The 24,606-nt window shown below is 48.6% G+C and overlaps 1 protein-coding gene across 4 annotated transcripts in view; it reads right to left on the bottom strand.

The window, feature by feature from the left end:
- Window positions 1–4,559: 4,559 nt before the first annotated feature.
- The window catches only part of CAMKK2 (calcium/calmodulin dependent protein kinase kinase 2), a gene marked incomplete at its 5' end in the record, with an annotated part of 38,103 nt that continues 18,056 nt past the window's right edge, over window positions 4,560–24,606 (bottom strand). The window contains 8 exons of one of the 4 annotated variants that reach the window (XM_079718210.1): window positions 4,560–4,905; window positions 14,609–14,651; window positions 15,190–15,290; window positions 19,712–19,840; window positions 20,973–21,060; window positions 21,147–21,220; window positions 23,470–23,523; window positions 24,280–24,479. In XM_079718210.1, the coding sequence (XP_079574336.1) occupies window positions 4,741–4,905; window positions 14,609–14,651; window positions 15,190–15,290; window positions 19,712–19,840; window positions 20,973–21,060; window positions 21,147–21,220; window positions 23,470–23,523; window positions 24,280–24,479 (854 nt within the window). In that variant the 3' untranslated portion in view covers window positions 4,560–4,740. The remainder of the gene's footprint in view (window positions 4,906–14,608; window positions 14,652–15,189; window positions 15,291–19,711; window positions 19,841–20,972; window positions 21,061–21,146; window positions 21,221–23,469; window positions 23,524–24,279; window positions 24,480–24,606) is intronic. The other 3 variants (XM_079718212.1, XM_079718211.1, XM_079718213.1) reach the window with 3 other exon arrangements.

The following is a 24,606-nucleotide window of genomic DNA, read 5'->3' as shown; positions in this document are numbered from 1 at the left end:
TGCTCCTGAAACAGTCTATTGCTGGAGCTTAGGTAATTTTTTTTCTACTTTAACCTTCAAGAAGTGTGATCTTCGTTAGCTTGTGTTTCTATAGAGTTTACGAGATTTTTTTTCTGTGGTGTACTGTTTGTCTTACCGGTGCTTATTTTACATAAAAGTGTGGGTCTACACTACAGGGAACAGTTTTAGGTGACATGAAGGTGGCTTATCCTCCCTCCTCATTTGCCTTCCAGAAACCTCCAACCAAAAGCGGCACCCCCTACACCTACCTTGCCACCGATCTGAAATGTTAATGAAGCTATTTCTAGCTTGCCTTCACACCGACTTTGTTCTGCATCAGGTGTTCAGGGTCTCCCTGAAGAAAGCAGCCCGCCCCTCCTCCTTGTTATGAATTCATTTCCAACTGCTGAAGGGAACGTTTAGTTTAGAAGTGCTGTGCTTCTGCAGGATAAATGGCCAACCTGGGCTTTTCTTGCTCTGGGGAAAAAAGAAAAAAGTTTACAGACCCCTTTGAAGAAATTCTGGTTCAAGCTACCTTTCTGAAAAATGCCTGCTTGAACACACCAGTCACATGGAGCTGGAATTTTTAGGAAAGGCTTATTATCTTGCAGGCTAAGGAGTGAGGAAGACTTCAGCCTCCCTTTTCTAAAATGGAATGCTACAGCCAGGTGGGATGAGGGGTGGGGGTGGCATTGTCCTTTAACTCACCAGAATCATCTTGCGTTCTGCTACAGCCCCACTTGTTGGCACTCCTTGGCACTGCCTCTTAAGTAGGGTTCCTTCAGCCTTACATCCATGGATGACCTTCTGGGAGATTCTTTGCACACCTAAAACTGTGCAAAGGGATGCACCTGTGTGCATTTCTGCTCGCTTTCATCAGATTCTCAGTGGGGTCTTTGAATAGGAACACCTGCTCTTGTCTCTGGACGGCCTGTATTCCAATGTTGTATTTCTGCAGTAATGGAACAGGAATCTTTCAGATTTCACCTACCGTCGCTTGATAACAGAAAACTGAAGTTCAACGCTAGTAAAGCAATCCTGTGGGCTAGGTTTACATTTAGAATACAGGGAACCCTCAGCCCGCAGTCTGGAGAAAGCAACCGTTCTAAAATAGTCTCCAGAGGCCGTGAAAACCGGCACCCATCCAGGCTCTGCAGAACACTGAATCTGCTGGCAAATTCAGCCTACTTTCTGAGCCTCGGTTTACAGATGATGATCCATAAAATGGGGTTAATACCTACCTCACGGGTGAAGTGTCACGTTGCGTGCCTACTCGCAGGACGTATTCAGTGTGTGATTAAAACTGCTCCCGTAGCTGCTCGCCTGTTTGGTCTCCATCAGAAGAACCTATATCAGTGACCTGCCTGGCAGAGCAGTGCTTTGCAAGCTTCAGCATACAGGTGAGTCACCTGGGGATCTTGTTTAAATGGGGCCTGGGGATATGAATTTCTAACCCAGTCCCAGGTGATGCTGACACTGCTGATCCGGGGACCACACCCTGAGTAGCGAGGTACTAGGACATGCTTAAACTAGGGATTTGCTGAGTACATCAGCCCTGATGGGCATCTGATCTTGCTGTCAGCTTAAGGAAGGAAAACAGACATAAGGACAGATGACCTCGAGAGCACTGACTTAATTAAACGACCAACAAAAACATCCCAAAGAGGCCCAGGCTTTGCACCATTTTGCTGTCTGTTTATTTCAAGTTTACAGAGAAGCTTAAACATTTGTGGAAAAACACTGAAGGCTTATTTTTCTCTTAAGTTCATGTACTTTTTAGTGATAAATACACAGTATTTAACTTTGTACACCTGATAAAAGGAAAATGCATAGTAGAAAGGATCAGGAATAAAACAGAAGCATCGGGCATGAAATCAATCACAGGATAGAAAAGTCAGCAGTCCCACGAAACTCGGCCCGTAAAGCTGGAGGGAAGATGGGAATCAACGACCTTGAAACCTTCCCTAGCACCTTGGAAGTGAGTGGAGGTCTTGGTTCTTTCCCCTGGCAACGTGAAGCTCCCCTTTGGAAGATGGGTGAGAGCGACAGGTGGAGCCTGTGTCTAAATGCACAGCTTTCCCCTCCTTGTCCTGAAAGGCTTTGAGGAGGGGAGCCCTAACTCACGGAAAAGCCCAGACCAGAGGGGAAATGGCCTCTCGGGCCCCAAGTGCCAACAAGGGGCTAGATAAAGCTTTATGGGAGCCACTGGCCAGGCTGCGGAATAGATGGGGAAGTGGAACAGGACAGAAGAAAGATGGGTAGAGAACGTGCTGCTTCAAAGCCACAGGTGCAGGCCACCGCCTGCTTACACCAAACTGGTCCCACAGATGAGCCAGTAATGGAAGAGATGGATAGGCATCCTTTTTGCTCACCTGGAAAAGCTTCTGCCCTTTCCTGACAGAGCCAGCTTTTGAAAAAAATCAACGTTTGTGCTTTAGGAGTGGAGACAAACCCCAAGAGTTTGAGCTCCAAGTAGCTCTAATGCTTTATGTTACAGCCCTCTCTGCTTATACTTTTCTCAGTGGGGCGGTTCCTTTCCACAGCATTCTTTGGTGTTTCTTAAGTGTAAAAAAAAAAAAAAAGTAATGAATGTGGCCTTCCCCCAACCCACCCGCCTATATAGCTCAGTGCTGCCTGATCGCTGGCGTTCCACACGTGAACCCTTAGACGGAGAGTTTCGTGGTGGGAGAAATGGCGTCACCCGATGCAGTTGTGTAAACACAGGAGGAGTTCTGCAGAGGCTCTGCATGCTGCCCGCCCTCCCTGGGCGAGCCACTCGGCCAGGCCAGAGTCCAAACAGACAGGCTAGGACTAAGACTAAGGACCGGTTGACCTGAACCACTGCAAGGTGCTTACTGCAAACTAACCAGACCCTGTTTGCTCCCAGGAAGGCTGGAGCCTGTAAATTTAAACAAGCACAGGAGGTGAGAGGAAGTACCAGATTACAGAAAGAAAGCAAGCAGGCCAGAGGGCCCTCCAGCAGATGGGTGTCCTTTGCTCTTGGAAACCAGCATTCTCGAACTCGGTACTGCTTTTAAGGTAGCAAGAAAAGTCTGGCTAAACGACCGTCAAGAGCTTGTGAAGGCCGATGGAAGCCAAGAACACCCGGGCTCTGTGAACGCGCTGGACGGGGGGGAACAAGGCCTGCTTCTCTGTCTCTCTGCAAAAAGTCCTCGTACCAGCACTGATCAGCCAGAAACTACAGGAAGGCACGTCCTTCTGAGCCCAATTACTGACACTGTTTCCCCCAAGCCAGATTCCACAGAGCACTGGGAATTCCAAAGAAGGAAGGAAGACAAAGTCCTTCCAATTTTCCTCGCTCTTGAACTTCACACTCACCTATGTGTGGCTCTGGAAGAAGTCTGCTTGAACTGCAACCGAACTTCCCAAGATTGGTTGGAAGTCAAAAAGGTAAACTTTTTCTTTCTGGACTTCTGGCTACAAAAAGGAACTCCCTGTACCAAGCCCTGGTTCCCTTGGACCTGAGGACTGCTCTAGGTTTCAATAATCTTCTCTTAAAGGGTGCCCTAAAGTTATTGTATAGATCCAAACAGAGCATTGCCGGTAAGGATGATCGTTTGTGTCTCAGCTGAATGAAAGTATTTCTTAACTGGCCCTCCAGAAACTGGATAAGTGTTTCACTGACTACAACAATCAGCTTGTATTTAAGAAGAAAACAGAACCTTAGCAGCCTCTAGAATACACAGGTTATAAACAAGGTGAGCTGCTAATATACAGGCATAGATTTCATTGGCTCTAACTCCGATCACATCCCTGAAGCCATGGGAGAGATCCTGGAAGCTCGAAATGATTTCTGAACTGCTCTAGAGTTCAGACTGGTTAGAAAATTGAAAGTATTTTTTGTTGTTGTTTACTCTTAAGCCATGTAATGTACATGGAAGTGTAGGATTTCACCCTGAAGTTTTTGTAATTTAACAAGAGATTTACCAGAGCTCCCTCAACTACTGAAGAAAAGTTTCAGCTTTGAGCGGCTGTCATAAAGAAACACACTTGTTCAGTCCTTTAGGGGAGATGTCCCACCACAGCCACTGAATGCCCCTCTGAGGCTGGAAAATACCCCCTGTGAAGCTGTTAAGTGTCAAGCCCTTTCCGTTTTCCTGACTACAGCTCTACTCATAAAAAAAAATTTTAAGTCCTTCTCAGGAATAAGTTGCATCGAAGCTCCCTGCAGCTACTGAGGGCTAGCCCTGTCCTGACTCCTTGAGTCCACAGTTCTAGAAGGTGCCACGGTTCGGGGCTTGGGGTTTTGTGCGAAGTCACACCCACTCTTCCCCTCCCTTTCAAATGCAGCGAGTGTGGTCTCAGACCACACCACCAGAGTTTCCTGCCAGCTTTCCCCGATTTTCAAACTCCACACACGTTCACTTGGTATATCTGACATGATTCTGAGTTCACAAGGAAGGATTTTTGGCATAAAAACATTTTAAAAAGCAATTGTCCCCAAATGTATGTGGCTTTGGGTCTGCAACTCCTCACACCCTCCCATTCAGCCAGCCAGCGGCCAAGGTCGATGTCATGGAGTCGTCTTTTTTTTTTTGTCTCCTTTAAAACAATAAAGAAATCAAACAAACAAATGGGAAAAACAACAACAACAACAATAACCAGAGATGATGGTCATGGCTCTACACACGTGCTCGGTTTCCGTAGGACATGCTGCTATGGAAACGCAGGGCGCGGCCCGCGGAGGTGAGACGTGCATGCGAGGTCGAGGTCCGGCAGCTACTCCATCACCTCGTCCGGCCGCGGAGGATGCGTCCGCTTGCCGGAGCCGGGGGCCAGGGCCCCCCGACTCTCCACCCCTGGGCTGCCTTTCACAAGAGCGCTTCCTCCTCCCCTACGGGAGGCGGGTCGGGGCCCCGGAGGCTGTCTTCGCTGCCTTGCTTCCTGCTCACCAAACAGAAAACCCGTGTTAAGACCCAGCGCAATGCTGGCACGGCCCTGAACCAACGTTTCCCGCGGCCCTGCACCACCTGGGACGGACATTATTTACTGAACTTCTTTTAGATTCTCTCCCCCGTTTTTCTTGCTCACATGAAAGTTTCAAAGGAGACTTTGTATCCCCTCTGTAAATGGAAAACCAGCATCATGTGCAAAAATAGCAAGGAACTATAAAAATAGCTGTTAATCTAGGGGCCTAACGCCTAAAATCATGGCACATGTCACAAGTCATGTGTGGGCTCCACACTGGGGCCTGTTCACCGAGGGCTTTAGGCTCTAAGCCCTTGCAGGGTAGGAACCGTGACACTTGTCTTCAGCCCCCAGGTGCGTTTCCTGGGGGGCAACGAGCAGCATGCCTGACTTGGCCTGGCACATAGCCAGCCTTCAGGAAATGGTCGTCAACAGAACTGCCCTCACACACAGGCCCAGGGGACACCTCCAACGAAGAGAAGGGCCCTCAACTCGGCCATGTGTGATCAGAGCAGGAGACCAAGTTGGTGGGAAGAAGTGTCCTGGTGTCCCCAGTGAGAGCTGCCTGGGGTGACAGACATGGGCAGTGCGATGGGAAATGTGAGGGAAAGTCCCTAAGGAGAGGCCCAAACCCTTTGCCATCATCAAGCAAACAATGCCCCTCCTAAGGGGAGCTGTTGGGCTTGCTATGCAGGACTAATGTCTATTGTGTGCCCTAGGCCCGAGGGGCAACTGCCCTTGCACGAGGGAAGGGCAAGCGTTATGTCTGTACACTCCTAGGAAGAAACTCCTCTTTGTTTAAAACTCACGCTCACTGGCTTTTACGTTTCTGCCAAAGAATAGGGGGTCAAGTCTCCTGGGAGGAGAGTTGTAACTGGATAACCAATGAGGCCCTACAGCTGCCTGCTCACACCAGCTGGTCTCCCTGCAGACAGCTAGTGGGCCATGGGCCCAAGGCCTCTAATGACTGACTGAGCCCTAAGAGCTCCAGAGTGCTGGACCACTGGGACAACCAAAGCATCCCACCTGTGGGCTGAGGGCAAGGGCAGGTAATCCCCAGGTGCTGCTGGGACTGAGGTGAGGGAATAAAGAGGCAGTAAAGTCCTCTGGGCCAATATCAGTCTTTGGTGTCTTGCAACTTTGATCTCATTAAAAATAAAAGGTGAAATAAACAACAGACTTGCATGAAAAGGGAGGCAAACTCCAAAACTGAGGTTGAGAAGAGAAGGGCCCAGCAAAGGCCAGCCCATTAGGCTTCACCCTGTCACCCTGTGAGGCTCAAAGCATAGGCGGGGTCACCCCATTATCTGCTGCAGAGATGGCTGGGCACAATTTGGCAGGGACAAAGGCAGCCTTCGCAGGCTGTTGATGACCGGCTCTGATGGCTCACTGCCGATTTCCCTGCTCCTTTTTTAAGCATAAATGATCCCCAAATGGTCCTCCTATATTATCATATAAGCACCTGACTCATGGTGGCCAATAAATTTCATCTCAGAAGCCAACTCCTAACAAACAGAAACAGCTGCTGCTTCTACAAGAATGTTCACAGCAGCATTATTCATGCGTGATAGCCTCCAAAATGGAAACAATGTCCATCACCAGATGAATGGAGAAATAAAATGTGGGTATATCCATAAAATGGAATATGATCCAGCCATAAAAAGGAATGAAGTTGGGAGAGGAACCAAGATGGCAGAGTAGAAGGACGTGCTCTCACTCCCTCTTGCGAGAACACCAGAATCACAAATAGCTGCTGGACAATCATCGACAGGAAGACACTGGAACTCACCAAAAAAGATACCCCACATCCAAAGACAAAGGAGAAGCCACAATGAGACGGTAGGAGGGGCGCAATCACAGTAAAATTAAATCCCTTAACTGCTGGGTGGGTGACTCACAGACTGGAGAACACATATACCACAGAAGTCCACCCACTGGAGTGAAGGTTCTGAGCCCCACGTCAGGCTTCCCAACCTGGGGGTCCAGCAATGGGAGGAGGAATTCCTAGAGAATCAGACTTTGAAGCCTAGTGGGAATTGATTGCAGGACTTCAACAGGACTGGGGAAAACAGAGACTCCACTCTTGGAGGGCACACACAAAGTAGTGTGCGCATTGGGACCCAGGGAAAGGAGCAGTGACCCCAGGGGAGACTGAACCAGACCTACCTGCTAGTGTTGGAGGGTCTCCTGCGGAGGCAGGGGGTGGCTGTGGCTCACCGTGGGGTCAAGAACACTGGGAGCAGAAGTTCTGGGAAGTACTCCTTGGCATGAGCCCTCCCAGAGTCTGTCATTAGCCCCACCAAAGAGCCGGGGTAGGCTCCAGTGTTGGGTTGCCTCAGGCAAAACAACCAACAGGGAGGGAACCCAGCCCCACCCATCAATAGTCAAGCAGATTAAAGTTTTACTGAGCTCTACCCACCAGAGCAACAGTCAGCTCTACCCACCACCAGTCCCTCCCACTAGGAAACTTACACAAGCCTCTTAGATACCCTCAACCACCAGAGGGCAGACAGCAGAAGCAAGAAGAACTACAGTCCTGCAGCCTGTGGAACAAAAACCACATTCACAGAAAGAGAGACAAGATGAAAAGGAAGAGGGCTATGTACCAGATGAAGGAACAAGATAAAACCCCAGAAAAACAACTAAATGAAGTGGAGATAGGAAAACTTCCAGAAAAAGAATTCAGAATAATGATAGTGAAGATGATCCAGGACCTCGGAAAAAGAATGGAGGCAAAGATCGAGAAGATGCAAGAAATGCTTAAAAAAGACCTAGAAGAATTAAAGAACAAACAAACAGAGATGAACAATACAATAACCAAAATGAAAACTACACTAGAAGGAATCAATAGCAGAGTAACTGAGGCAGAAGAACGGATAAGTGACCTGGAAGACAGAATGGTGGAATTCACTGCTGTGGAACAGAATAAAGAGAAAAGAATGAAAAGAAATGAAGACAGCCTAAGAGACTTCTGGGACAACATTAAATGCAACAACATTCACATTATAGGGGTCCCAGAAGGAGAAGAAAGAGAGAAAGGACCAGAGAAAATATTTGAAGAGATTAGAGTCGAAAACTTCCCTAACATGGGAACGGAAATAGCCACCCAAGTCCGGGAAGCACAGAGTCCCATACAGGATAAACCCAAGGAGAAACACGCTGAGACACATAGTAATCAAATTGGCAAAAATTAATGACAAAGAATAATTATTGAAAGCAGCAAGGGAAAAATGACAAATAACATACAAGGGAACTCCCATAAGGTTAACAGCTGATTTCTCAGCAGAAACTCTACAAGCCAGAAGGGAGTGGCATGATATACTTAAAGTGATGAACGGGAAGGACCTACAACCAAGATTACTCTACCCGGCAAGGATCTCATTCAGATTCGATGGAGACATCAAAAGCTTTACAGACAAGCAAAAGCTAAGAGAATTCAGCACCACCAAACCAGCTCTACAACAAATGCTAAAGGAACTTCTCTAAGTGGGAAACACAAGACAAGAAAAGGACCTACAAAAACCCCAAAACAATTAAGAAAATGGTAATAAGAACATACATATTGGGGTTTCCCTGGTGGTGCAGTGGTTAAGAGTGTGCCTGCCAATGCAGGGGACACGAGTTCAATCCCTGTCCCGGGAGGATCCCATATGCCGCGGAGCAACTGAGCCCATGCGCCACAATGCTGAGCCTGAGCTCTGGAGCCCACAAGCCACAACTACTGAGCCCACGTGCCACAACTACAGAAGTCTGCGCGCCTAGAGCCTGTGCTCCACAACAAGAGACTCCACGACAATGAGAAGCCTTCACTCGCCACAACTAGAGAAGGCCCGCGCTCAGCAATGAAGACCCAACACAGCCATAAATAAATAAATAAATTTATTTATTTATTTTAAAAAATGAACATACATATCGATAACTACCTTAAACGTGACTGGATTAAATGCTCCAACCAAAAGACACAGGCTTGCTGAATGTACAAAAACAAGACCCATATATATGCTGTCTACAAGAGATCCACTTCAGACCTAGGGACACATACAGACTGAAAGTGAGGGAATGGAAAAACATATTCCATGCAAATGGAAATCAAAAGAAAGCTGGAGTAGCAATCCTCATATCAGATAAAATAGATTTTATTTTATTATTTTATTTTATTTTTTTTTTTTTTGCGGTACGCAGGCCTCTCACTGTTGTGGCCTCTCCCATTGTGGAGCACAGGCTCCGGATGCACAGGCTCAGCGGCCATGGCTCACGGGCCCAGCCGCTCTGCGGCATGTGGGATCTTCCCGGACCCGTGTCCCCTGCATCGGCAGGTGGACTCTCAACGACTGCGCCACCAGGGAAGCCCTAAAATAGACTTTAAAATAAAGGCTGTTACAAGAGACAAGGAAGGACACTACATAATGATAAAGGGATCAATCCAAGAGAAGATATAACAATTATAAATATAATATGCGCCCAACATAGGAGCACCTCAATACATAAGGCAACTGCTAACAGCTATAAAAGAGGAAATCGACAGTAACACAATAATAGTGGGGGACTTTAACACCTCACTTACACCAATGGAGAGATCATCCAAGCAGAAAATGAATAAGGAAGGACAAGTTTTAAATGACACAACAGACCAGATAGACTTAATTGATATTTATAGGACATTCCATCCAAAAACAGCAGATTACACTTTCTTCTCAAGTGCGCACGGAACATTCTCCAGGACAGATCACATCTTGGGTCACAAATCAAGCCTCAGTAAATTTAAGAAAACTGAAATCATATCAAGCATCTTTTCTTGACCACAACGCTATGAGATTAGAAATGAATTACAGGGGAAAAAATGTAAAAAACACAAACACATGGAGGCTAAACAATACGTTACTAAATAACCAAGAGATCACTGAAGAAATCAAAGAGAAAATTTAAAAATACCTAGAGACAAATGACAATGAAAACACAACCATCCAAAACCTATGAGATACAGCAAAAGCAGTTCTAAGAGAGAAGTTTATAGCTATACAAGCCTACCTCAAGAAACAAGAAAAATCTCAATCTAACCTTACACCTAAAGGAACTAGAGAAAGAAGAACAAACAAAACCCAAAGTTAGCAGAAGGAAAGAAATCATAAAGATCAGAGCAGAAATAAATGAAATAGAAACAAAGAAAACAATAGCAAAGATCAATAAAACTAAAAGCTGGTTCTTTGAGAAGATAAACAAAATTGATAAACCATTAGCCAGACTCATCAAGAAAAAGAGGGAGAGGACTCAAATCAATAAAATTAGAAATGAAAAAGGAGAAGTTACAACAGACACCACAGAAATACAAAACATCCTAAGAGACTACTACAAGCAACTCTATGCCAATAAAATGGGCAACCTGGAAGAAATGAGCAAATTCTTAGAAAGGGATAACCTTCCAAGACTGAACCAGGAAGAAATAGAAAATATGAACAGACCAGTCACAGGTAATGAAATTGAAACTGTGATTAAAAATCTTCCAACAAACAAAAGTCCAAGACCAGATGGCTTCACAGGTGAATTCTATCAAACATTTAGAGAAGAGCTAACATCCACCCTTCTCAAACTCTTCCAAAAAAATTGCAGAGGAAAGAACACTCCCAAACTCATTCTATGAGGCCACCATCACTCTGATACCAAAACCAGACAAAGATACTACAAAAAAAGAAAATTACACACCAATATCACTGATGAATATAGATGCAAAAATCCTCAACAAAATACTAGCAAACAGGGCTTCCCTGGTGGCGCAGTGGTTGAGAGTCCGCCTGCCGATGCAGGGGACGCGGGTTTGTGCCCCGGTCTGGGAGGATCCCACGTGCCGCGGAGCGGCTGGGCCCGTGAGCCATGGCAGCTGAGCCTGCGCGTCCGGAGCCTGTGCTCCGCAACGGGAGAGGCCACAACAGTGAGAGGCCCGCGTATCGCAAAAAAAAAAAAAAAAAAAAAAAAAAAAAAAAAAAATACTAGCAAACAGAATCCAACAACACATTAAAAGGATCATACACCATGATCAAGTGGGATTTATCCCAGGGATGCAAGGATTCTTCAATATACGCAAATCAATCCATGTGATACACCATATTAACAAATTGAAGAATAAAAACCATATGATCACCTCAATAGATGCAGAAAAAGCTTTTGACAAAATTCAACACCCATTTATGATAAAAACTCTCCAGAAAGTGGGCATAGAGGGAACCTACCTCAACATAATAAAGGCCATATATGACAAACCCACAGCAAACATCATTCTCAATGGTGAAAAACTGAAAGCATTTCCTCTAAGATCAGGAACAAGACAAGGATGTCCACTCTCACCACTATTATTCAACATAGTCTTGGAAGTCCTAGCCATGGCAATCAGAGACGAAAAAGAAATAAAAGGAATACAAACTGGAAAAGAAGAAGTAAAACTGTCACTGTTGGCAGATGACATGATACTATACATCCTAAAGATGCCACCAGAACACTACTAGAGCTAATCAATGAATTTGGTAAAGTTGCAGGATACAAAATTAATGCACAGAAATCTCTTGCATTCCTATACACTAATGATGAAAAATCTGAAAGAGAAATTAAGGAAACACTCCCATTTACCATTGCAACAAAAAGAATAAAATACCTAGGAATAAACCTACCTAGGGAGACAAAAGACCTGTATGCACAAAACTATAAGATACTGATGAAAGAAGTGAAAGATGATACCAATAGATGGAGAGATATACAATGTTCTTGGATTGAAAGAATCAATATTGTGAAAATGACTATACTACCCAAAGCAATCTACAGATTCAATGCAATCCCTATCAAATTACCAATGGCATTTTTTACAGAACTAGAACAAAAAATCTTAAAATTTGTATGGAGACACAAAAGACCCCGAATAGCCAAAGCAGTCTTGAAGGAAAAAAGCAGTCCTGGAGGAATCAGACTCCCTGACTTCAGACTATACTACAAAGCTACAGTAATCAAGACAATATGGTACTGGCACAAAAACAGAAATATAGATCAATGGAACAGGATAGAAAGCCCAGAGATAAACCCACGCACCTATGGTCAACTAAGCTATGACAAAGGAGGCAAGGACATACAATGGAGAAAAGACAGTCTCTTCAATAAGTGGTGCTGGGAAAACTGGACAGCTACATGTAAAAGAATGAAATTAGAACACTCCCTAACACCATACACAAAAATAAACTCAAAATGGATTCAAGACCTAAATGTTAAGACCGGACACTATAAAACTCTTAGAGGAAAACATAGGAAGAACACTCTTTGACATAAATCACAGCAAGATCTTTTTTGATCCACATCCTAGAGTAATGGAAATAAAAACAAAAATAAACAAATGGGACCTAATGAAACTTCAAAGCTTTTGCACAGCAAAGGAAACCATAAACAAGACGAAAAGACAACTCTCAGAATGGGAGAAAATATTTGCAAACGAATCAACCAACAAAGGATTAATCTCCAAAACATATAAACAGCTCATGCAGCTCAATATTAAAGAAACAAACAACCCAATCGAAAAATGGGCAGAAGACCTAAATAGACATTTCTCCAAAGAAGACATACAGATGGCCAAGAAGCACATGAAAAGCTGCTCAACATCACTCATTATTAGAGAAATGCAAATCAAAACTACAGTGAGGTGTCACCACACACCAGTTAGAATGGGCATCATCAGAAAATCTACAAACGACAAATGCTGGAGAGGGTGTGGAGAAAAGGGAACCCTCTTGCACTGTTGGTGGGAATGTAAATTGATACAGCCACTATGGAGAACAGTATGGAGGTTCTTTAAAAAACTAAAAATAGAATTACCACATGATCCAGCAATCCCACTACTGGGCATATACCCAGAGAAAACCATAATTCAAAAAGACACATGCATCCTAATGTTTATTGCAGCACTATTAACAATAGCCAGGTCATGGAAGCAACCTAAACGCCCATCGACAGATGAATGGATAAAGAAGTTGCGGTACATATATACAATGGAATATTACTCAGCCATAAACAGGAACGAAATTGAGTCATTTGTTGAGATGTGGATGGATCTAGAGACTGTCATAAAGAGTGAAGTCAGAAAGAGAAAAACAAATATCGTATATTAACGTATGTATGTGGAACCCAGAAAAATGGTATAGATGAACCGGTTTGCAGGGCAGAAGTTGAGACACAGATGTAGAGAACAAACGTATGGACACCAAGGGGGGAAAACCCCGGGGTGGGTGGGGATGGTGGTGTGCTGAATTGGGCGATTGGGATTGACATGTATACACTGATGTGTATAAAACTGATGACTAATAAGAACCTGCTCTATAAAAAATAATAATTAAAAAAAAAAGGAATGAAGTTCTGACACATGCTACATCATAGATGAACCTTGAAAACATTACGCTGAGTGAAAGAAGCCAGACACAAAGACCACATACTATATGATTCCATTTATATGAAATGTCCAGAATATGCAAATCTATAGAAACTGACAGTAGATTCGTGCTGGCTGGGGAACGGGGGAGCTGGGTGGTGAGAGCTAAGGGTACAGGGTTTCTTCTTGGGCTAATGGAAATGTTCTAAAACTGATTGTGGGGGGCTTCCCTGGTGGTGCAGTGGTTGAGAGTCCACCTGCCGATGCAGGGGACACAGGTTCATGCCCCGGTCCGGGAGGATCCCACATGCTGTAGAGCGGCTGGGCCCACGAGCCATGGCCGCTGAGCCTGCGCGTCCGGAGCCTGTGCTCCACGATGGGAGAGGCCACAACAGTGACAGGCCCGCGTACAGAAAAAATAAATAAATAAAACTGATTGTGGTGATGGTCGCACAACTTTGTGAATATATTAAAAACTATTGAATTATACACTCTAAATGGGTATGTGATTTATAGCTCAATAAAGCTGCTTTGAAAACTTAAAAATGGCTGCCTGGAGCTCCCAGCTGATAACGAGGTGGTGAGCTGGGCTCCGTGCACAGAGTACTGGGCCTGCTGTCCTGCCACAGGCACGGGGTGGGGGGCAAGTGGCAGCAGGGGTGCAAGTATTTGTCACCTCAGTCTTGCGGGGACAAAAATTCTCATCTGTCCTGGGAGGTGCTGGGAGTACTGAGGTGGGTATGTGTTTGGAAGAGGCTGGCTGACTGGTGAAAAGGTCCGGATGCTCCCCAGAGGAAGGGGACTCTCACACTCATTTGCAACAGGTTGGAAGGGGACTGATTTTCTAGGTCTTAACCCATCAGAGAAGAAAGGGTGGATGCTGGAGAGCCCCAGGGGGGAGCCCCCGAGCACAGCATGCCCGACCTAGGCTCTGACCGCTGACCCAGAGCAGGGGCTGCCTCAGCCGTGACACAGCTTCAATGCCATTGACGTGCACTGAGCACATGTGGGTGCCCGACTAGGTCTAAGACCTGGGTGAGTTCACAGGCATTCCAGGTGGAGCGCCATGCACCCGCAGCCCCAGCCCACATGCACAACCCACCGTCGGGTCCAAGCCCCTGGATGCCCCTCGTTTTCTTCCTGGGTCCGGAGGCCCAAGGCGAGCCTGGGCACAGCAGCCTGGGCTGGAAGGAACGTCCGCCTGGGTGGGAATGCCCCGTGCTCTGCAGCTGCCCCCGCCCCCAGGCCCTGGCAGAGGCTAAGGCGCAGGCAGGCAGGCGTTACCTTGGGCTCAGACAGGGGCTCACACTCCCTGGTTGGTTTTTTGCTGGAATCGCCAGAGGGGAGGGAAAAGGGAAGTGAGAAGGGACACTTGGGATCCATGGGATTCCTGTCCCCCACCCCAGAGACACTCAGACCCCGAACACCAGCTTCACGGAGCTGTTGCCAGGGCAGTTAGGAGCAGGTCACCTCTCCACCGTGAGACGTGGGGTCCTGTGAGCGAGACTGGCCTTGGTCACCCATCGCAGGGACAAAATCCCACCGTCAAGCATGCATGCTTTGGGGTCAAACAGCCTTTCTGATTGTCAACCACTCCCCCACGCTCGTTAAAGTGCAAGTCCCCCTGAGAAAGGTCAAACTTCCCTGTGGATTAGCTGTCAGCAAAGGAGGCGGGCTGAGTCCAGGGTGGGGCAAAACCAAAGCCAGCGGCTGCTCGGGTCTCCCCAGTGTGCCCAGTGGGGCTGGTCTGAGTCTTTCTGGACACGGCCGCTGCAGGGCTGGGCCCACACAGAGTTGGCTGGGCAGGGCTGCCCTGCGTTCAGCCTCCAGCTCCCCACCCCAGAGGAAGGCAGGTGGACACTCACAAGAGCAGGTTTCCAGGCGCTGACAGCGAGCGCTCCTCCCGCCGGCTGCCCTCAAACGGGTTCCCGAAGGAGCGTTTTCGTATCATGGTCTTCACCAGGATCTGGAGGAAAGAAGAGGAGGCTCAGCCACCTGGGGGAGATTCCAGGCAGCATCCTCCCTCGTGCCACTCCACCAGTCCCGTCTACCTCTTCCTTTCTCCCCACAGCCCACCCCCGCCGCCTGCCAGCTCCCAGGGCTTGTGGCTGATGGCAGGCCTTTGAGAGACACCCACCAGGGATCCAGCAGCCAAAGCCATCACCAAGTCTCACTGGCCTGCTCCTCAAATCTCCACGGCTCCCTGGCTGCCAACAAGATAAGGTCTAAACTCCTCAGTCTGACATTCAAGGCCTGGCATAAGCTAGTCTTGGCCTACTCAACTGCCAGGGGACCCTGTACTCCAGGAGAGCTGGCCTGTACTGTCCATCCAGTACCCCTGGTACCATCTGTCTCACCTGAGCCATCACTGGACATGCCCTCCTGGCCCATCAACCTGTCTCATCTTCAAGGCCAGGCCTTTATTTTTGGTGGAAGCCATCTACAACCAACCCAACAAGTAACCAACTATTGCTTCCCAGGTATAATCCTGGGAGGCGGATGGGAGTCACTGCACTTTTAACTGAAATGTAATTCACACAGCAAAAAATTCTCCATTTTAAAGTGTACAATTCAACGGTTTTTAGCATATTCACATCACCACTGTCTAATTTCAGAACATTTACATCACCCCGAAAAGAAACCCAGTACCCATTAGCAGTCAGTCCCCATCCCTCCTCCCCTCCAGCCCCTGGCAACCACCAATCCACTTTCTGTCTCTATGGGTTTGTCTATTCTCATTTCGTATAAATGGAATCATTCAGTACATGACCTTTGGGGTCTGGCTTCTTTCACTCGGAGTAATGTTTTCAAGGTCCATCCATGCTGCAGCACGAATCATTGCTTTATTCCTTTTTATGGCCTGGTAATAATGCTTTGTGTGTATATGCCACATTTTGTTTATTCATTCATCCTTTGGACTGTTTCCACTTCGGGGCTATTGTGACTAATGCTGCTATGAACAATTTGTGTACAAGTTTTTGTGTGGACACTTTCCACACAAAATGTTTTCGTTTCTCTTGGGTGTACACCTAGGAGTGGAATTCTTGGATCATTTGGTAACTCTATGTTTAACATTTTTAGGGGCTGCCAGACTGTTTTCTACAGTGGCTACACAGTTTTTAACAGTCCCACTAGCAATACAAAATGGTACCGGTTTCTCAGGGGGCTGCATTTTAGCTGCCAATGAGAAATATCTGTCCCAGTCTAAGGAACTGAGGAAACATCCCAGGACACTGAGGGTGGCCAGTCCACGGGCTGGTGTAGTGTGAGGGCAAGAGAGGTCAGAGGTCCCGAAAGTCCTTTTAAGTCTGAGAGGCACTGGGAGCTGGCATGTCCACTGTCGTGAGGGGGAACACTTTGGTGTCCCCCACCCCATCCACCCTAAGACAGACTGGGTCCGCAGCTTGGCTGGGGAACACCTGCCAGAGGAGGGGATCTTTGGGGAAAAGGTAATATCCCTCCATCACGTCCCTCAGCCACTGCTCAGCTTCCCTCCTTTGCCTTCCAGTCTTCCCTTCAGCCCATCCTTTCTGAAACCCAGATCTGATTCCCTTACTCCCTGACTTGGTATCTCTCACCCATACGAGTTTGGAACTTATCCTGTTACCAGCCAGGGAGTCATGGAAGGTTCATAGTGTTGCTTTTGGCTGCTGTATTTCATGAAGGAATTTTCAAGGAAGTGGCCTCAACACCCTGTAAGGGTCTGGCCTCCTTCCAAGCAGAGCATGATGCCTCAAGCTGTTTCATGTATTGACTGAGCCTGTGGATTTTATTTTTAAAGGGTTTGCTGCTAAAAGGGGAAAAAAAAGTGTTTAAAAAAACACTAAAAGGTGGAAACACCCAAATGTCCATCAGCTGATGAACGGATAAACAAAATGTGCTCTAGCCATACAATGGAATACTTTTCAGCCCTAAAAGGGAATGACTGGCTACAATGTGGATGAACCTTGAAAACATTATGCTGAGTGAAAGAAACCAAACACAAAAAATCACATACTGTATGACTCCATTTATATGAAATGTCCAGAACAGGCAAATCTATAGAGACAGAAAACAGACTAATGGATGCCAGGGGCTGGGGGGAGGGGAGAACAGAGAGTGAGTGCTAACAGGTACGGGGTTTCTTTCGGGATGATGAAAATGTTTCAGAACTACAGAGGTGATGGTTGCACAATATTGTAAATGTACTACATGCCACTGTATTGTTCACCTTAAGTGGTTAATTTTATGTTACATGAATTCTACCTCAATTTAAAAAAAAAAGAAAGAAAGAAAAGAGAAACGCTGAGCTAGAGAATGAAGGCTGTGCCCCTTGGCAAGCACTCAAGGTCCCTCCCTTGCCAAGGCCCGAGCTCTGTGGTTCCTGGAACACACGGGCCTGTTTCCTCTGAGCCTTTGCAGGCACCATCCCCCCGGTGAGACTGGCCTTCCCAGTCCTCAGGACCCAGCAAAATGGGCTCCTGCCCTGTGGCGCCTCCCACTCCTGCTCCTCTCCCCGCTGGCCTGTCACCGTGTGATGGCACAGGAGGGTGATTCTTTCTTTCCAGACCCATCTTCCTTATGAGGCCGGAAGCCCCATGAGAGCTGGCACTGTCCCTTGTTCACCTCTGTAACCCCGTGCCCAGCACACCCTGGGTGCCAGGAGGGGGCCTGGGCCTCCCCGCTCCAGCCCCTCCTTCTCAGACAGCTGCTGAAGCCCTCACTTCCTCCCTGCCCCCCACAGTCCATTCTCCACGTGGCACCTTCCCAAGGCCAAAGCTGATCGTGCGGCTCCCCTGAATCAAACCTCTTGGGACCAAGACTTAAACCTCTGCTGTGGCCTCAGGACTTGTGTGGTCTGGCCCCACCTCCCGTCCAGCTTCACGCCACCCTCCCTTCTTTGCCCCGCTTCAGCCACCCTGGCTTTCTTGAGGTTTCTCATGGACATGGTCCCACCAGAGGCTCACTGCGTTTGCTGTTCCCTGTTCCAGGAATGCCCTTGCCCTTCACCCTCTCTGGGCCTGATTAACACCCCGCCATCCTCTCAGCATGCATCTTCCAAGAGGCCTCCTCCAACCCATCACCTGGGCTGCATTCCCCTCTTAGGCGTCTCCCTCGCAGCCCCTCTGTTACTTGCATAATTTATTTGTTGGTTCTTTGCCCAGCGTCTGCAGGCGCCATGTTTGTTGTATTCATCTCTGTACCCCTGCTCCCAACACAGGCCTGGGGAAACCACTCAGTGTTCAAGAAGTGTTTCCTGAATAATCAATGCCTATTTCAGACCTCTAGGGTCAGACGCCTTCTCCCAAGAATACCCACAACCAGGAACAGAATAACCCAGGGCGGACGCTGGGAGCCCGACATCCGCTGCCTTCCCCACGGCAGGCTCGAGATGTGGGTGCAGCGAGTGGGTGGATGAGAAGGAGGGGGTGTGTGTGGGTGAGTGTTCAACAGCGAAGACCACGCAGAGGCCCCTGGCTGGGGAGGAGGAGGAAGATGTGAATGGATGCCCCACCCGGGGGCTCAGGTTTTGGAGGCAGAGAGAAAGTGTGTGGGGAAGCAGAGGGTGAGGTGCAAAGCTGGGAGCGAAGGAGCCGGCACTGGGGGCTCCTAAAGGGGTGGTCACTCGAGGCTGGACACGGCAGAGCCCCCGCTCCCAGAGCCCAGGGTCCTGCCTGCCTGCTGGGGCTGGCGCTGGCCAAACACACCCGGGACTCCCGAGGTGGCCACGGCGGGGCAGCCCACCGGACTCTGCCCCTAGGACTGCGGCCTGGGCCCCAGGGCCCTGAGGGTCCTGGTCTCCCTCCTGGAGCCACACACCCTCTGGGCAGAGGCTTAGCAAGTGGGTGATTCCCTGAGTCTTCGAGGTTAGGCCTGAGGACTCCAATTCTAGCTCCTTCTTCCTGGGTCAGGACCCTAACGTAAGGCCATAAACGGGGTCCCAGGCGTCGGGAAGAGCTTTCTGAGGCACGGGAAGTGGGGGCCCTGCCTCTAGCCCCGGCAGCTGCCCACAGGGCAGAGATGAGACGAGCTCAGTCGTCTGCTCTGGGGACTGAAGACCCAGCCAGTGGGGAGCCCGTCTTGGAGACCTCGGCTCCAGCTGCCACCCTGGGCACCTGCCCTGGTCCTTCCCCACCTGCTCCCCTGACACGCTCTGAAAGCAGGAGTTCCAGAGGGGGCAGTACAATCCTTAGAGAGGGGCTATGCCTGTCTACAGGGGCCACCTGGCCTGACGTGTGACCAAGGCCCAGAGGCTGGTCGCTGTAGGTGAGGGGCAGACCCAGCCGTCCCCTGACGTTCAGGCCCAACGTCTCCTTCTCAGTCGCCCGCCCACGTCCCAGCTCATCCTCGCCGGCCTGCCGCGGGCTCTCTGTCCCTGCTCTCAGGCAGTGGTTTGCCCCACCTTACCACGGTTGCCAGGCTGGGTATGTGTTTGACCGAATTCTCCACCTCCTCTTCTGTCACCTCGACCAGCGTGCAGTTCTCATCCTCCGACGGCAGCGGCTCCGCCCCGTGCCTCGTGACCCAGGGGTGCAGCTTCAACGAATGACAGGAGGGGTGAGGGGCGGGCACAACTGGCTCCCAGGAACCCTGCCTACGAGCGGAGCCGGGGAGGGGACGCGGGAGCGGAGAGGCAGTGGCCTGAGGTCAGGCATGCAAGAGAGCAGGCAAGCCAGGCAGAGGCTGGGCGGTGAGCGAGGTGGGAGGAAATGTGAAGCAGACAAAGGACAGAGAATGGGAGGAAGCTACGAGGCCAGAACGCGAGCCGGGCTGGATTCTCCATCTGGCCCCAGGCCTCGGCAGAAGTGCCTGCAATTCGCCGTCTGCGTCGCACGGCTGTCTGAGGAGCAGCCATCACTCCTCAGCAACTCTCCCTGATGCCTGGAAGGCTCAGCTCAGAGCAGGCAGAGTCCTCCCCATTTCACAGAAAGGGAAACAGAGGCATGGGGTGGCACAGGGAGGAGGATACAATCAGGAGAGGACCCAGGCAGAGGTCTGCCCCCCAACCACCTGCCCCTGGGGTCCAAGCCCTTATCTGTAACCTTCTGGGCTGCCCCCACTTCAACTGCTAGTTAGCTGAGGTGCCTAGGAGCTCCTGAAGCAAATCTCTAGATTTCTTAAAGATCCATGTGTGTGCACGTGGCATTGGCAGGGTTGTAGGGGGTGGATAGGGATCTCTTCTAACAGTGCTTTCTGCAACAGAGTGGAATTCAGCAGGCCGGGGTCAGAGGTGGGGGGTCAAATTGCTCACTAACTTCCTCCCACCCCAACTGTACTTTCTCAAAGGGACAGGCAGGGTCTAAGAAAAGACCCCAGGATTTCAGCAGCAGCCACACACTGGAGCACACAGAAACCTGGTCTGGTCCGGTCTAGGGAGGGTGGATGCCATCAGCCCAAGCCAGTTGGAGCCAGCGTCAGCTCCTCAGCTGGCAGCGGATCCCACTTCCACAAACACAGTGAACACGAGTCCCATATCCTCCCCCACAAGCCCCCAGCACCCTAGAGGCCCCAGGACATGGGAGGGCAGTGGTGCCAAGAAGGACGCAGTGCTGTAAACAGAGGCGCGTGGGGCCTGACTGAGGCAGGGTTGAGCCAGACAATTCGAAGCAGAGGACACAGACTGAGCCTCCAGCACACGCCCCAAGGGGCAGCAGCGGCCCCCAGGTACCTTGATCTCAGGTACCATGATCCTCGACTCAGGGTTCTTGTCCAACATGCGGGTGATCAGGTCCTTCAAGTCCTCGGCTATGTCAGGCCTGGGGATGGGAGATACATCAGGGGTGGAGGACGTCACCAAAGGCTCGGAGAGAAAGGCAACTTGGGGTAGACGGACAATACTCACTGATCTGGAAATTCCAGGGCCTGACTCTTGATCTTACTGTGTAAACACATGATCCGCTCATCCATGAATGGGCACTGCGAAGAAAGGTCAGGGACAGGGTGGCCATCAGTGGCTGGCACATCTGTCCTGCAAGGGCAGGCAGCATTCCACATGGGTTGCAGCAGAGAAAGAAACAGCCCAGTGGCCCAATCCAGGGACAAATCAGATCCCATTCCCCAAAGATCTAAAAGGACCGGGACTGTCTTTCCAGAAGGGCTGGAGCCTTCCTAACCACACTGGCTTTCCTCTGTAGCTGTGCTTTAACTTACCAACTTATACAAAAGCAAACACTCTTTTCACCCACCTGCCAGTTGAACAATAATAATAATACAAAGAACAATACAAAAGACAAAGCAGCAGCAGCTGTGATTTGTGAGGGCTTAGCCTGGACCAGGCCCTGTACTGAGGTTTCTCAGCACCAGCATTTCATTTGGCTGTTACCTCTGCCCGGAATGTTCTTCCCACCAACATCTGCGTGGCTTGTTTTCTCCCATCCTTCAGGTGTCTGATCAAAGCTCACCCGCTCAGGGGGGCCTTCCGGAGCTCCTGTCTAAAACAGACACCCCTTCCACCTCCATGTGATTTCTCATCATAGCACCTCCCCCTGACATTATATTACATATGTATTTGGGGACTTCCCTGGCGGTCCAGTGGTTAGGATTCTGCGCTTCCACTGCAGGGGACACAGGTTCAATCCCTGGTTGGGGAACTAAGATCCGCATATCACATGGTGCGGCCAAAAAAAAAGAAAGAGAGGGTGGGAGGGAGGGAGACGCAAGAAGAAAGAGATATGGGGATATAAGTATATGTATAGCTGACTCACTTTGTTATAAAGCAGAAACTAACACACCATTGTAAAGCAATTATACTCCAACAAAGATGTTAAAAAAAAAAAAAAAAGAAAAAGTATTTGTTCACTGTTTAACTCCTGCACTGGAACATCAGCTCCAGGAGAACAGAGATTTTTGTCTGTCTTGCTCACTGCAGACACCCAGTGCCCAGGAACATCCCTGGCACAAACTAGGGGCTTGATAAATACCTGCTGAATTAATGAATGCTTGTATTATTTCTGTTGATCCTCTCAGAAGCCATAAAAAATAGTAAATATTATTCTCATTTTACAGAAGAGAAAAAAACAGAAGCTCAGAGAGGTGCCGTGTCCTGGGAAGCACAAAGCCTAGACCGGGCTGACTTTGAAGCCTGTTCATGCACCACCCCGGGGTGACAAGTTGATGCTTTCACCTGGTGGAGGGCCTGACCCAGGAGGAGCTCAGGGATTGTGCTGGAAAAAGAAAGCTTTATGTGGGGTGCTCAGAAGGTTGGAAGAGGTCACAGAAAGTGACCCGGTCCACTCCTGTCCGAGGAAAATGATTTCATTAAGAGCAGTAACGAGATAAGGGTTTGGATTGCACAGGTGTATCAATTTGACAGAACATTAAATAGTACACTTAAGATCTGTATGTTCCATGATATGTAAATTTTACCCCCAAAGAAAAAAATGAAAACCACCAATAGTGAGCTCTAGCTAATGACTGCACTCTGAAGCATATGTAAGGAGGTACAATTCTTAACAACTTGGCTATATGATTGAAAATTTTCTCATCAAATGTTGGGTGGGGGGAGGAGATTATAAACTCCTTTACTTCCTCATGGGACTAGTGTCTTAAGCTTTCCTCAATAGGAGTACAAGCTCATGAAAAGGAATAATCCTCACTTTTATTGCTCACATAATCAATCTGAACTTCAGAGTTTAAAATAGAAGCCCCTAAATGTCAGTTATATAAAAACAACAAAAGAAAAACAACAGAAAGAAGACAAAACAGCACTCCCTAAATCAATAATGCCAAACGGGTTTTAACTTCCATTCCAATTCTATTCCTCCAACAACAGCTTCTAGGAACACTGTTGAGAACATCAAAGCAGTACCAGGCTCAGGAAGAAAGAGTGCAGTTATTGATTAGTGATGCCTATCTGCAGTTTAGGAGAGGGTAGAGGTGGCACATTTGCTGTCCTTGCCCTAAATTCATCAACTACTGTATTTACAACCTCTAGAGCCTCTGCCGATCCTTCTGTCTTAACAGCCCGTTTTTTTCACACATATCACTATCATATACAGCTATGTATATATGGGAAGGCATCTTTTTTCATATTCAGATCTAATTGTGCAAATAAAATGAAATAACATTTTAAGTGAATAAGTTCTATCTCCCTGCAAGGAGAGATAACTATTAATCCAAGGGGGCAACCCACAACACCCAGGATACAGGACACCCCACCCTGTTACCTGGCCAAACACAAAGCAGTACAGCGTCACACCCATGGCCCAAACATCCAGTGCCTGCAAGACAAAGAGCTCCATGTGAGGGGCCAAGGGGCAGTAAAGGGCGTCTAATGCTTTCACCTGTCCAGCATCCAATCCTTCAGCTTTTCTTTGGGGAACCACCTCTTCTTGACTGCTCAGTCCATGGGAGTTTGGGTGGGGCTATTCCTGCTCCCCAAACCCCATGCCTCTGGGTGGGCACATGACTCAGGCCTGGCCAATGAAAGCAACACTTCCCCCAGGCACAGTGATTGGTTCAAGGATGGGCACATGATCCATACTGGGCCAATCAGAGCCAATCCCAGGATTTTCACTGGAGCTCTTCATAAAAAAAAAAAAAAATGCTCTTTCTATTGAGGCTGGTAAACTGGTAGAAAGTAGTCTGGAGCTGCTGATGACCATCCACCCGGGGAGGAAACCAATTCAGGAAAACAGAGCTGAGGGGACTTCCCTGGTGGTCCAGTGGTTAAGACGCCACACTTCCACTGCAGGGGACACAGGTTCATCCCTGGCCGGGGAAGTAAGATCCCGTGTGCCACGTGGTGCAGACAAAATTTTTTTTAAAAAAAGGAAAACAGAGCTAGGAGATGGAGAGATGGATTCCTCTTTGAATCCCTGTATCTAGCCGAGCCTGAAAACAAACGCACCCCGCTCCTCATTCACATGGTCCAATGGATTCCCTGTTTAAGCCAGTGAGTTGGGTTTTTGTCACTTAACAGCTGAAAGGACCGTAACACAGGCAGAACTCCTCACTGCCGGCAGGGCCAAACCTACCTTCCCAGAGAAGATCTTCCGGGTCTCCGAGAGCGACTCGGGCGCCATGAAGGCGGGAGTGCCCACGGTGTTAGAGAGGAGGGCGTCGCTGCCCTTGAACTCGTTGCTCACGCCAAAGTCCGCAATCTTGACGTGCCCATCTTCTCCAACCAGCAGGTTGGAAGGTTTGATGTCCCGGTGGATGATCTTCTGGTAGTGTACTGGGGGCGGGATGGGAGAGAGGGACAGGAAAACCACGTGAGGAGCTCCATGTGGCCCACACAGCCCAGAGACACAGGCGGGAACCTCTCTGTTCTCCCAGGGTCCCAGGCCCTTCCCAGCCTTCCC

Source organism: Hyperoodon ampullatus, assembly GCF_949752795.1.
Source record: "Hyperoodon ampullatus genome assembly, chromosome: 13".
In the NCBI taxonomy this organism is placed as follows: Eukaryota; Metazoa; Chordata; class Mammalia; order Artiodactyla; family Ziphiidae; genus Hyperoodon; species Hyperoodon ampullatus.
This window is presented reverse-complemented; position numbering and strand designations above follow the sequence as displayed.